This window comes from Polypterus senegalus, chromosome 5, assembly GCF_016835505.1.
Source record: "Polypterus senegalus isolate Bchr_013 chromosome 5, ASM1683550v1, whole genome shotgun sequence".
In the NCBI taxonomy this organism is placed as follows: Eukaryota; Metazoa; Chordata; class Cladistia; order Polypteriformes; family Polypteridae; genus Polypterus; species Polypterus senegalus.
Window position 1 is genome coordinate 115,788,687 of NC_053158.1, and position 13,763 is coordinate 115,802,449.

Sequence of the window (13,763 nt, forward strand, 5' to 3'; positions counted from 1 at the left end):
CTTTCATATAAAATCCGCGATAGAGTGAAGCCGCGAAAGTCGAAGCGATATAGCGAGGGATTACTGTAATTTCATTCAATGCACTGGATTTGTTTTTTAGAAATACCAGTCGTTAAATGAATAGCCTTTGCTATAAAATAAAAATGGTACCAATATATGCCCTGTAATTTCTAATTTTAGAGAACCATTATAGAATTCTATACATCGAGTGCAGAGCCATTTATTGAAGGTCATATCATATAGGAAAACTATGCATATACAGCTGAAAAGTTTTTTTTTTACGATTCCTCACAGTCATTTCCAAAGGTGATGTTAACCTGGGAAAAAAAAAAAAAAAAAAAATCGGTTCTCTGTATATTTATTGTAATATATGTTTACTTGAACCATTTGTGAAACCCTGTCATTGTATTGTTTTTGTTTTTCTTAATGTTTTTGAATGTTGTAAAATTAAAAAAATTTAAATTACTCACAGATCCAATCATATTGTTTATGGTTGTTATGGTGATAGCCAGTCATGTGATGCACAACCTCATGACGTCAGTTCCTTTTTTTCCACCTAACTCCTGACATTCTAGTTTTTGATGAAAGCCTCTCTACGAGTGCTAAATAGATTTTTTTTAGTTGGGTCAACAAATCCAAGGACATTTTTCTGACTGGTAGTTACTAAATAAACAGAACAAAAAGAGTCAGAATTCTGCTACTCTAGATTGTACTTGTTTTTTTATCCTTTCTTGTCTAGAACTAACTTAGAAACAGGGACTGGTTCACAGATCAAGAGGCATTAATTAAAATTCTTTATAAGAGTGCTAAAGTAAAAAGCTAACAATTAAAAAGGACAGAAGTCATTCAATACAATCAATATATAATCAATTTGTGAAAATAATATTTATCACTGATAGTCAAATGTCACAGGCAGCTTGAGAGAAACTTGCCTTGAAAAATCAAGAAACAGGTTACTTTGTTATTTTGAATAATTTTTGTACTTTTATTTTTATTTCGTTGTTTTTATAATTATTAAATAATTTTTCAAGTAAGACCTAGAAAAGGATTAGTCTTTTAAAAATAAATGAAAATGTACCTGATTACAATACTTTACATGTACTCTTTCTGAGTAATTTTTGAAATTCATGTCAGCTTTTAGTACATCATAGGTGGAAGCATATTTCATTAAGAATATATTTCATATATGACTAAGGTAATAGATTTTGTTTCAGACTATTCATATGCAGTATTTAGGATGAGAGCTGATAAATGAAAAAGTTATCTTTTTTGTGAATTTATGATGATGTTCATACAACATATTAATAACTAGAAAACTGAAATATATAATTGAATATTTTAAAACAAAATATTTAATTTAATATATTAGAAAATCTTTTTAAGTTCTTTGTCTCACTGTATACGCCAAAGCTACAGGTTGTTATTTAACATTTAATTTTATTTTCCAGACCCAGAACCTGCCTTTGTCAAAAAATTATCAGTTGAACAAATTGTCAAAGTTAACCGTTTTGAGAAGGCTACCCTTGCCTGTGAAGTTTCCAACGCCAGCACTGAGGTGAAGTGGTATAAAGACGGTAAACTACTGTCATGTGGCAAAAGAATGAGAACAGAGTCTGATGGCAAAATTAAGAGGCTGGTTATAGAAATTGTAGATATGAAGGATGCTGGAGAGTACACTTGTGAAGCTCAAGGACAGAAGATGTCTTTTAAAATCCAAGTTGCTGGTAAGTAGCTTTATCTTACTCAGAATAACCAATTTTCATTTACTTCAATTTCACTTGCAAATAAACTGTTAGCAATTTCAAAACACAAGAATAAATTCTCTAAATCCTAGAAGGTGTGGGTTCCAGTAATTATTGTGGTCAGATAAAAAAAAACACTTAGAAGAAAGAGAAACCCTTGGCAATTAGAATAACATTGTATATGTTTGCCTATCTTGGAGTCTATTTATTTATTACAGTTGTAAAGAAACAAAGACACAAGCATAAAGGTTTGGGGTTTCCGGTCCTGTATACTGTAAAATCAGAAAAATATAGCAATTAGTTGCCACAGTCAAGTACATGAAAGTATCCATCCCGAGATGGATGATGGGATTGATGACGTCATAGGTAGCGGCCAGAGGAAGAGCGGAAGTAGCGTACTACGGGAATTGTTGAAGGTAGGCTCATGGTGGCAGTGCGTCTTTCTTTCTGCAAGAAACAAAGAGAGAAAGGTTAGTACCCCGCCACTTCCTCCTGGCGTACGACTTTCCGATCTTATTTAGGTCCATCCGTGGCACCCTACTTGCACGTGCATGACACGACCCCCCCCTCAGCCCAGACCCATCAGGTCGGGCGGACCGAACCAAGAGGTCATGGAGACCGGAGAGGGCATCGGCATTGGCATGAAGGTTGCTCCGACGATAAGTGACGGCGAACTTGTATGGCTGCAGGTCCAAAAACCACCTGGTGACTCGGGGATTTGACTCCTTATGTAGTGCCATCCACTGAAGAGCAGCGTGATCAGTCACCAGAGTGAATTCGCGACTCAACAGGTAATAGCGCAGATGTGTCACCGCCCACTTAATGGCCAAGGCTTCCCTCTCCACTGCCGCATACCTGGTCTCCCGGTCCAGCAGTTTCTGGCTCAGATACATTATGGGGTGCTCAACACCATCGATACTTTGGCTCAACACGGCACCCAGGCCTGTGTCCGAAGCATCAGTCTGGAGAATAAAGGGGAGAGTAAAATCTGGGGTTTTTAATATTGGTGCCGAGGTTAGGGCCTTTTTTAAGTCACTGAATACTTGTTCTGCCTTGTCTTTCCATACCACGTATAAAGGAGCGCCCTTCTTCGTCAAATTAGTCAAGGGTGCTGCCCTTTCAGAGAAGTGGGGCACGAACCAGCAGTAGTACCCCGCTAACCCCAAGAAAGCCTGCACCTGTCTCTTGGTATTCGGACGGGGCCATTCCATGATGTCTTTTACTTTGGAACATTGTGGTTTCACCTGTCCCCGTCCTACCAGGTAGCCTAAATATTTGGCCTCATTTAGACCGAAGAAACACTTACGGGGATTTATGCGAAGGCCGGCCTTCGATAGTGTCGCGAGGACAGCGAATACCTGCAATAGATGCTCCTTCCAGGTGCCGGAATAGATGACTACGTCATCCAGGTAGGCGGCACAATAGGACTGGTGGGGCTTTAGCACTCTGTCCACCGACATTGAAAAGTTGCTGGAGCCCCGTGCAGCCCAAATGGCAGGACCTTATATTGCCAACGTCCACTAGGGGTGCTGAAGGCAGTTTTCTCCTTGGCAGATGCCGTTAAGGGAATTTGCCAGTACCCTTTAGTCATGTCAAGGGTAGTCAAATATCGAGCCGTACCCAATCGTTCAATGAGGTCATCTATCCTGGGCATCGGGTTGGCATCGAATTTGGAGACCTGGTAAAGACGTCTAAAGTCATTACAGAATCTCCATGAGCCGTCTGGCTTAGAAACTATCACGATAGGACTGGACCAGGGACTATGGCTCTCTTCAATAATATCCATGTCCAACATCCGTGGAACTTCAAGTTCTACCTCTGTGCGTTTTGCCTCCGGGAGTCGGTAAGGTCTCTCCTGGACTACTACTCTGGGCTCTGTGACGATGTTGTGTTCAATCAGCGAAGTACGGCCCGGTGAATCGCTCACCACTTCGGAAACGGACAGGATCATTTGGGTTAACTCCCGCCGCTGTAGGGGCGTTAGCTCAGGTCCGAGGTTAAGGGCTGGTGTGCAAGCGAATAGAGAGAGGGCTCTACGACTGTCAGGAGACTCCTCCCTGTCTTTCCATGATTTTAACAAGTTTACATGGTAGATCCTCTTGCTCAGTCGACGATTCGGTTGTTTAACCAAATAATCGACGAGCCCCTTTCTTTCCTTAACCTCGTATGGTCCTTGCCAATGAGCCAATAGTTTGGAGTGGGAGGTAGGAATGAGCACCATCACTCGGTCTCCCGGATGGAACTCCCGGAGGACCGAGTTGTGATTATAGCACCGTGCTTGCGCACAAGTCACATGATCTTTTAGCAAGGGTCTAATCTTATTTAGTCTGTCGCGCAGTTTGTGGAGGGTAGGGCCTCTGCTTCCCAACCTTCTTTTATTATATCCAAAATTCCCCGGGGTTGACATCCATATAATAGTTCAAAAGGGGACAAACCTGTAGAGGCCTGAGGTACTTCCCGGTAAGCAAAAAGCACGAGTGGCAAGAGCTGGTCCCAGTTTCTACCGTCCGCGCTGACTAACTTGCGCAGCATCTGTTTAAGAGTCTGATTAAAACGCTCCACCAACCCGTCTGTTTGTGGGTGTTAGACAGACATCTTCAGGTGCTTAATACGGAGTAACCTGGCAACCTCCCTGAACGTATCCGAGGTGAAGGGTGTACCCTGGTCCGTGAGGACTTCCTTGGGTATACCCACTCTAGAAAACAGGTTGACTAATTCCCGTGCGATGTTTTTTGTATTAGCGGAGCGCAGCGGAACCGCCTCTGGATGTTGAGTTGCGTAATCGACCATGACCAATATTTATTTATGGCCACGATTCGAGGGCTCCAGGGGTCCTACCAGGTCCACCCCTATTCTGTCAAAGGGAACGTCAATTAGGGGTATAGGAACGAGAGGTGCACGGTCCCTGCTAGGTATCTGGTGGGTCTGACGGGGAGGGATCCCCGCTCATCCATAATCAGACCCAGAGAGGCCACAGGAGTGGTGCTGATTTTACCTCTAGTATTATGTGACCAGTCGTGTCCCAAAATCACTGGAAAAGGGGGCTCAGGTAGCACGGCAACCGGCAATTGAGTTAAGTCCCCTTTCCAGGCGATGTAACACTTGGTCTTCCCATGTACATAAGTGACTTTTAAGTGGTGGTTTAGCCATTGTCGCGGTAAAATATAATGGCGAGCCACAATGGTTATGTTGCTGCTGGAATCAAATAGGGCCATCACCGAGTGTCCGTTTACCAAAACCACTCCTGTATTAGGAATTGCCAGAGGGTACGACAGAGCACAGTACCTTTCCGTCGTGTCCCAAGTGCAGTCCATCGGCTCGACATTCAGAGGGCAGGCCGGTAATAGATGTCTGACCTAACCACACTTGAAACAGCGCGGGGAGGCCGGCTTCTCTCTGGGCTTTGGCGGTGCTTCTGCAGCACGTCAAGTGGGCTTGGAGGTGACGGCACGTCCCTGTCCGGCCCCGCGAGCTGGCCTTTCTGACCCCCCGGTTCGGTGAACCCACGAGCTGATGCTCCAGGACTTCCAGGAGACCCTGCATATCCTTAAAAGGATGTCGATGGACCTGCTGGGCGAGGTAACTGGGCATGCCATTGACTAGCCCCTCACATGCCACCTGCTCAACCACCTTCCGGGCTTGGGGACCTTCGGGCCGTAGCCAACGCTCCATCTTGCCCCAGAACTCAAAGGCCTGTGCTCACGCCGGCCAATCGGGGTCAAATTGCCAGTTCTGCCACCCGCTCGCCTGCTGGCCCGATGTAATGCAGTAGCACCCCAGGATCTTGTTTTTTAAATGGTCATAATTCGTGGCCTCCTCCTCGGGGAGGTCGTAATAAGCTCGATGCGTGGGTCCCTTCAGGTAGGATGCCAAGATAGACGCCCACTCGGACCGCTGCCACTGGTTCCGGGTGACCGTCCTCTCAAATATGCCCAGGTAAAATTCTATATCGTTTGTCTCTGACAAAGCAACAAGTGGAGGAGGTAGAGGTCGAGGCGGATCTGGTCTTACCGTCTCTGCGGTGGCCAACCTGGACTTTGTTTCTTCGAGTTCCCGCTTTGTCGCGGCCTACTTAAGTTGGAAGGACTGGATTTGAGCTGCCATCCCTTGAAGCACGCTATTTAGGTCCTGTCCTTTGGACATTTTCCGGACTTCTCTATCCTGCTGACTATGCCACTGTAAAGAAACAAAGACACAAGCATAAAGGTTTGGGGTTTCCGGCCCCGTATACTGTAAAAATCAGAAAAATATAGCAATTAGTTGCCACGGTCAAGTACATGAAATCAGTTCAGTGTTTTGACAGTTCAAAGATGGCGGCGGAGGAGTATTTATGTAGGAGGGGCCGGAAGTAGAGGTATGCTGGGTAGGAGCCGAGATGGATGATGGGATTGATGACGTCATAGGTAGCGGACAGAGGAAGGGCGGAAGTAGCGTACTGCGGGAACTGTTGAAGGTAAGCTCATGGCGGCGGTGCGTCTTTCTTTCTGTAGAAACAAAGAGAGAAAGGTTAGTACCCCGCCACTTCCTCCTGGCGTATAACTTTCCGATCTTATTTAGGTCCATCCGCGGCCCCCTACTCGCACGTGCGTGACACAGTATATATTGTTTTGTTTATCTAATTTGGTTTGTTTGACATTTTTTCATGTTCTTTTACTTTTAGGACAGTGGTAATTTCACACCCATTGTGAATTAATTTATAAAGTAAGCTTTCATGTCAAACTGACAACTGACAATTATTTTTAGGTGGCATATTTAAGCAGTGGTGCTGCTGCTGCATGGATGTTTCAGGAGGCTAAATCCAATTGCCAGCACAGTCATTGTTTTTATATACTTGTTAATTAATGGCTCTGTAAAGATCTGGGGCCTCATGTATAAACGGTGCGTACACACAAAAATGTTGCGGAAGAATGTTTCCACGTTCAAATCGCAATGAATAAAACCTAAACTTGGCATAAAGCCACGCACATTTCCACAGTAGCTCATACCCTGGCGTACGCAAGTTCTCTTCTCGGTTTTGCAGACTCGCTGCACCCAGCGTCAAAGCAGTGCTACTGTTCCTGTGTGGTTATCTTTTCTTTTTTAGATCCACATCCCTGGCAGCTTTATAAATACACTGAAATTAACCGCATATTGTTTATTAGTTTAATGCATCTGATTGTAATTAACCTGTAACAATATATTGGTCCACAGAATGGTCAAACTATTCTAAATACCATAACTGCTTTAGTATTGTTACTCTCACTGCACCTCGGATCCCACATCGGATCATCATTTTCCATATTACTCTCACTGCACCACTTGGAGTATTTATATCACTGTATCTGAGTGTAAATCACAGCTGTACAGCAACTGATTGGAAAGAGAATTATTGGTATACAGCATCAAGCACACGCTGCCTCAGCCATGCTGTCTATTGAACTGCTCTCATATGACAAATGCTTCAGAGCCTTTCCTGTACTGACCTCACAGTTCAGAAACAGTTTCATCCCAAGAACTCTAAACGCACTCAATCAGTCCATCAAGTGCTCCTTGTAGAACTGTTTGTACTTATTAGTACAATCACCTCACTGTAAACTTGCACTATAGTTATAATATTGCACAGCCTGAGGCACTTTATAAAACGTGTATTTACATATGATGACAATATCATTTTTAAGATGAAATGCAGCAAAATCCGTTCACAGATTGTTTCTGCTTTGCGCTGTATTCTTGCTGGTGCTGACACGAAACTGGAAGGATAGATGGCTAAGATAATTAAACACATACTACGAAGATATTTTGATGTTCCTTAAATGTTTTGAAGAATCGCCGTTCTAAGCTTACAGATGGCTTAACGTCTTGGGCATTTGGAGAAAGAAAAGTATGGGCAGGAATTGAAGGTTAGTACGTTTGAAAGAGAGAGTACTGCTACAATAAAGTATTTCATCAAAGGTAGCACATGGTGCAGCAAACATCTTGCGTGAGACATGAACAATCAGTGCTCCACCATGTTCCCATATTTAATAACATGCTTTAACTCCTATCATCATGAAAATGATATCACGTATACATCTCAGTATTTTAATTATTCAGAGAGCTGTAATATCACGAATGTAATGGATTCTGTGTCCTGTTGGAGGAAGAGAAAGACCGGAAGCACGTAGTGATTCACACACACAGAGCACATTGAAGATCAAATACAAAACAAAGCATTTAACGTGCTACTTTAGTTACGATGGGATTGAGAAACTAGTAAATTAAACGATTTTAAGATGAAGTTTATGATGTTCTACTTTAATGACAAAACAAACTATGTGATTAAAGTGGAAATTTAGAGATTAAAGTTGACATTTCATGCTTTTTCCCCACTGTGTGCCTTTTTGTTTTTCTTTGTACCCTAATAAGCTTTCATATGACAAAAGGTGGGCTACAACTCACCTTTTCACGGCGACTTTGATATCTGACAACTTCTTTTTTATTTTGGGCACTGTGTGACTTTGTGAATGTGAGCTTTTGAGTTTCTCCGACACGCAATGTCACTCGATCAACTTCCTTTTGTTGTTTATACCACTGTTTAAACCAACAAATAGTACATTTTTCTTTGCCTCCACTTTGTATTCACTGAAATTCTTCTATTTTCCCTCTTGCTTTTGTCATTTCCTTTTCACAGAAAGCTGAGTTTAAGGGCTATTTATATTGATTTGCATATTCAAAGAGGTGTAATTCTGGGAGGAGTTGGGGTGGGACAGCAGGCGTGTGCACGTGCGTTACTGATCGGGATTTATGTAGCGGAAGAACGTGGAAGTTGGCAAATGCACAGATTTATGCATCTGGATTTTTCTGTGCGTACACACATTCCTGCTTTTGTGCTTACGCCATGTTATAGTATGAGTTCTTCACATGCTGTTATACATGAGGCCCCTGGAATCTGCCTGCTTTTTTGTTTTATTTTCTGGTTAAATTGTGCATAACCTTGTGCGAAACAACCCTCTAATGAGCACAACTGGCTTTAAAAAATTGAGAAGTGGACATTTCTTTTCCCCGTGTCTGCGTGGGTTTCCTCCGGGCACTCCGGTTTTCTCCCACAATCCAAAGACATGCAGGTTAGGTGGATTGGCGATTCTAAATTGGCCCTAGTGTGTGCTTGGTGTGTGGGTGTGTTTGTGTGTGTCCTGTGGTGGGTTGGCACCCTGCCCAGGATTGGTTCCTGCCTTGTGCCCTGTGTTGGCTGGGTTTGGCTCCAGCAGACCCCCGTGACCCTGTATTCGGATTCAGCGGGTTAGAAAATGGATGGATGGATGGACATTTCTTTTGACTACTAAAGCCTTATATGCATGCTATATAGTGCATAGCTTTTAACTGTTACTTTTTGTTAACTTATATCATTGCATGATATTTTTATCACTCTATACAGAACCTGAGCCAGTATTTGCCAACAAGGACACTGTTCTAAAGGAAATTAAAGCTTCTGTCTCAGAAAAGGCCATCTTGAGCTGTGCAGTGTCTCAATCCAAAACTGATGTGAAATGGTACAAAGACGGCAAGTTGTTGTCTTCTAACAAAAAGACAAAAATCGAGTCTGAGGGGTGTATACGACGCCTGATCGTGGACAGTGTGGAGAAAAAAGACATTGGCACTTACACATGTGAGGCCTTAGAGGAAAAACTTTCTTTTCATCTTGAACTGACAGGTAATAAGCTTTCCTTATACCATATATCAATAATAGGTAGCTACAAAGGATCATTGTAAAAGTGAAGTGAGGTTCCAAAAGAAAATGTAAATATAATAATAATGCTTTTGTACAGAGTCAGAATGTCAAGAATAATCTGTGTGTTAATATATGAAAGTTTAAAAGGTCAGAATCAAGTAAAAATATGGCAGATATATAACATCTGGTTTTAAATAAATTTCCTGGGTATGACATTAACCTGCATCCAGTCATGCAAGCAGGTCCTCCAACTTGCAGGGGACACTTGTGTGTTAGTGGCAGTATGGACACTCCAGCCACTGTAAAAACTTCACATTATTTCAGTGTGGTACTGAGGTGTCACCCGTTACACAGCTACACTTAGGTCCCAATTCGGGTGGCTTGTTGTGTGGTGGGTGCAGCAACATGCTGTAATCAGCACATACTCCCAACTTTTAAATAAATTAGGGATAGTGAGTACAGATCTAAAACATAGCACTGAAAATAAATTTTTGAGTAGATATAGTATAGCATTAAATTCCTTCACACCTCTCCATTAGTGTCTTTTGTTTCACAAATGTGTGCAGCACAAGCAGCAAGAAACCTGCTATTCCATCCCCCTCACCGCCGCAGCTCAAGTCGGACAAAAAGTTCTCCCAGCTCAAGTCTGTTTATCTGGGTGTTGTCTGGTCAAGTCTGTTTATTGAGGTATCTGGAATTGTATAGAGTAAATAATATGTAGTTATTTGGAACACATGCATTTCATGTGTGTTCCATGTCTACAACAATCTGGTAAATGTAGGATGACAGGAAATTAAAGGCAAGAACTGTTGAATACATAGCTAAAACAGAAACTTTTTTCATGTTATAGTCAGTCAGTCATTATCCAACCCGCTTTATCTTAATACAGGGTCATGGGACCATAAAGCATCATAAAGTTGATCAGCAAAGGCCTTAAGAACTTGGGGACCGAGCCCATCCGATCATACAGTTTTTCCTGTGTGTTGCTTCCTCAGTTGTCTTCTTACTTGGTCTTCAGTTATCAACAACCCACACTGATTGTCATTGGTGAATTCATCACTGGCCATTACAATTGCTGTGATAGAAGTTGTTAATGTAGTAATGATGGTCAACATTTGTTCCAAAGTTACACGGTTGAAGACCGCACATATATTTTAATTCCAGGGTTAGAATGAGTAATCATTGAAGTTTTGTTAAGTCTCCTCTTGCAGAGGGAGGAATAAAAACATTAATAAGGGTGATATAATTTATATCCTTGGGCAACTAATATGGATGAATTCCAGAAAGCCAGAATTTCAAAGTCTAAATTACAAACTGTACTTTTAAATGTAATATGCTCCATTTTACACCATTCATCATTCAAATAGATGACCAGACCCCCTCTTTCCTTTTTTCACACCATACTGGGTCTCTGTTTGCTCAAATAACATAAAATCCATCCAGCATTAAAACAGAGTCAGGTATATTGGGTTTAAGCGAGCTCTTCGTAAAGCACAAAATGCCACTACACAGTGGAACCTCGGTTCATGTACAAATTGGTTTATGACCAAAAAGTTCGCCAAACATTTGCCTCTGTTCACGACCACACACTCGGCATACGAACAAGCCAGTTTCCCTTTCGGTTTGTACATGTTCAGTCTCTCCCTGTGCATTTCCTGTGCAGCGAGTTAGCGAGAGAGAGCGCGACACACACACACACACACACACACACACACACACACACAGGCCCGGCGAGAGAGAGAGAGACACACACACACACGAGAGAGAGAGCTGGACGCATAAGGTAGAGAAGGCAGTTAAAGAATGCACTGGGCTTGTTTTTGTTTTCATTTCTGTTTGCAGCGATCGGTTCGTAGCGTGCATTGTTGCAATGTTACTTTTCTTGGTGGTTTATTAAATTATGGATTTTTCAAATGTTCATTTTTCCCTGTGCTTAAAACTCATTAGAAAGTGTTTTTAGCGAGAGGTTCTTAGCACTATAGCACGAACTATTGCAATGTTAGTTTTCTCTGTTGTTCAAGGTTTTCTCAGTGTTATTCAATGTTTTTACATTTAGTTTACTATTACAATGTGCATTCTATGGTATAATTAACTATATTTGTGCTCAAAAACTAAAAAAATATATATATATTTACATACAGTTCGTAGGGTCTGAAACGGATTAATTGTATTTACATACAATCCTATGGGGGAAATTGCTTCAAGTTACGACCAAATCGGTTTATGACCAGAGTTTTGGAACGAATTATGGTCCTGAACTGAGGTTCCTCTGTACTTATATGCTCTGTGACCTACTGTAAACGCAGACAATTCATCCATCTTATTTGACAGCGATCTAACATTTCTCAATACAATAGAGGGTAGACCAGTAATAAAACCTTTTTTGCCTCACTTTTACTCTCATGCTGGCACGGCACCCTCTCTGCCTGTAGACAAACACCTCCTTCCAAAAAATGAAGATGAGCTGCTTAGGCACTTATAGTATATAGTAGCTGATTCCAAGAGTATTTAATACACCATACTTTTATTTTCTCAGTGTCTCTTACATTTCAGTTGCAGACAAAAGGCAGCTTTCTGATCCTCTTCATGACTCCATCCAAGTTTGTAGCCCATTTGAAGTGCAGTCAAGACAAGCTGGCACCAGGGTTTGTGTACAGTACATTGCGATACATATGTAAATTTAAGATCCATTTAAAATCCATTTATCAGATTTCTAGTGGCTAGTATCAGTGGCAAACCAGAAGCCAGATCAATTCTAATTTTAAATAAGACTAGCAACTAGTAAATACATTCAGAAACAAAAAGAAAAACAGTGAGAAATAGGGGGCTTCTGTAAAAAGGCTTCTGCTTTCACAGCACCTAAAGTATCTTAGTAAAAAAATAAAAAAACAACACCTGAGAGTATGATATCCATGAAAAATATTTAAGTATTTATTTATTGTTCACTAAATGTATTCATGAGAAAATATCAATCTATCACACTCTTACTTAGAACTGCAAATAGTATTATTAAATATCTAAGCCATCTTGCTCAGTTCCTTTTTTTCACTCCCCCAATTCTGGTGAACAGTACAGGACCATTAACAAAATTAACACATTAACACAATTACACATTAACACAATTAACCAAAACTGAATATACTGTAGTTACACAGTTTGTTACAAAATTGACTATTTTTCACATGTATTTTGTCACATCATTAAATTATAGTGTTGTTAGACAGAATCTGTTGCCATTGGACAATACAAAAAAGAAACCCTGCAATGCCAAATTCAATATAGACATTTGCAGATTCTTAAAAAAAGTTAGCCTTTCCATCTATTACATCTATGAATCTTTCAGATTCTTCATTTTTTTCATTTCAAAATTCCTAATACCTCTTTAGGCTGGATAGAGGATGCTGGTGAACAATGTCATTGGATCTTGGACTGGCCATTGATTCATCCATTTCAAAAATGGTTTTCGTTTATTTATTTTTTTTCATCAAACCACAGTAATTTATCTTTGGTTGAATTCTCTTAATATGTCACTTTAAAAATGTTGAAATTATGATTATACCTATATTTGTTATATTAGATCTGAGGTATTTGGTTTGCTTGCACTGCTTTTAGGTCTTATACATCATCAGCTAAATAGTGTATGCAAGACTTGATGTAATAGTTATTTTTCTAGTGAATTGATTTTCATAAGGAGAATGGTACAGAACATGTAAATAAAAATGTTTCAATATTTTTGTGTTGCAGATCAAGTAGCCACATTTAAGAAAAAAGGTACTGAGGAATTAGTTGCCATTCAGGAAGGAGAAAGTGCCAACTTTTCAACAGAGGTATCCACCGAGAGTGTGGCAGTGAAGTGGTACAAAGACAATATTGAACTGAAAGAAGGGAAGAAATATAATATAAAGAAGCTTGGCCTGTCACGCATGTTGGTAATAAAATCAGCAGAGGCTAAGGACAGTGGCACTTACACCTGTGAGATTTGTGGCGGAGACAAGCAGGATTTCAGACTTCAAGTGAAAGGTTAGAGACAAAGTTTTTTTCAGAGATTCACTTATTTTATTAGAATAATTTCATATCAGTTATAGAGAATAATATTTTGTATAATATTGGAAAATTTAATAACATGTACATGAAAATGAACAGTATAAAAAAATCAAACCAGACTTTTATACTTTATTTTAATATGAAGTATTTTCAAGTAGTTATGTTACATTTGCTTTTGCTTTTTATCATGAATATTTTTTCCTGTTTATGGTAATTGTATAATTTGCTTAATTTGCTTCTTCAATTTGCTGGTACTTATGAAACTGTTAAAAGCAGGAAACATTTGTATT

General features: G+C 40.7%; 1 protein-coding gene across 8 annotated transcripts in view; it reads left to right on the forward strand.

The window, feature by feature from the left end:
- obscnb (obscurin, cytoskeletal calmodulin and titin-interacting RhoGEF b) overlaps window positions 1-13,763 on the forward strand; it is a 571,330-nt gene that overhangs the window by 116,354 nt on the left and 441,213 nt on the right. For all 8 annotated transcript variants that reach the window (XM_039753252.1, XM_039753258.1, XM_039753256.1 and 5 more), the window contains 3 exons: window positions 1,449-1,724; window positions 9,136-9,411; window positions 13,174-13,449. In XM_039753252.1, coding sequence (XP_039609186.1) covers window positions 1,449-1,724; window positions 9,136-9,411; window positions 13,174-13,449 — 828 coding nt within the window. The remainder of the gene's footprint in view (window positions 1-1,448; window positions 1,725-9,135; window positions 9,412-13,173; window positions 13,450-13,763) is intronic.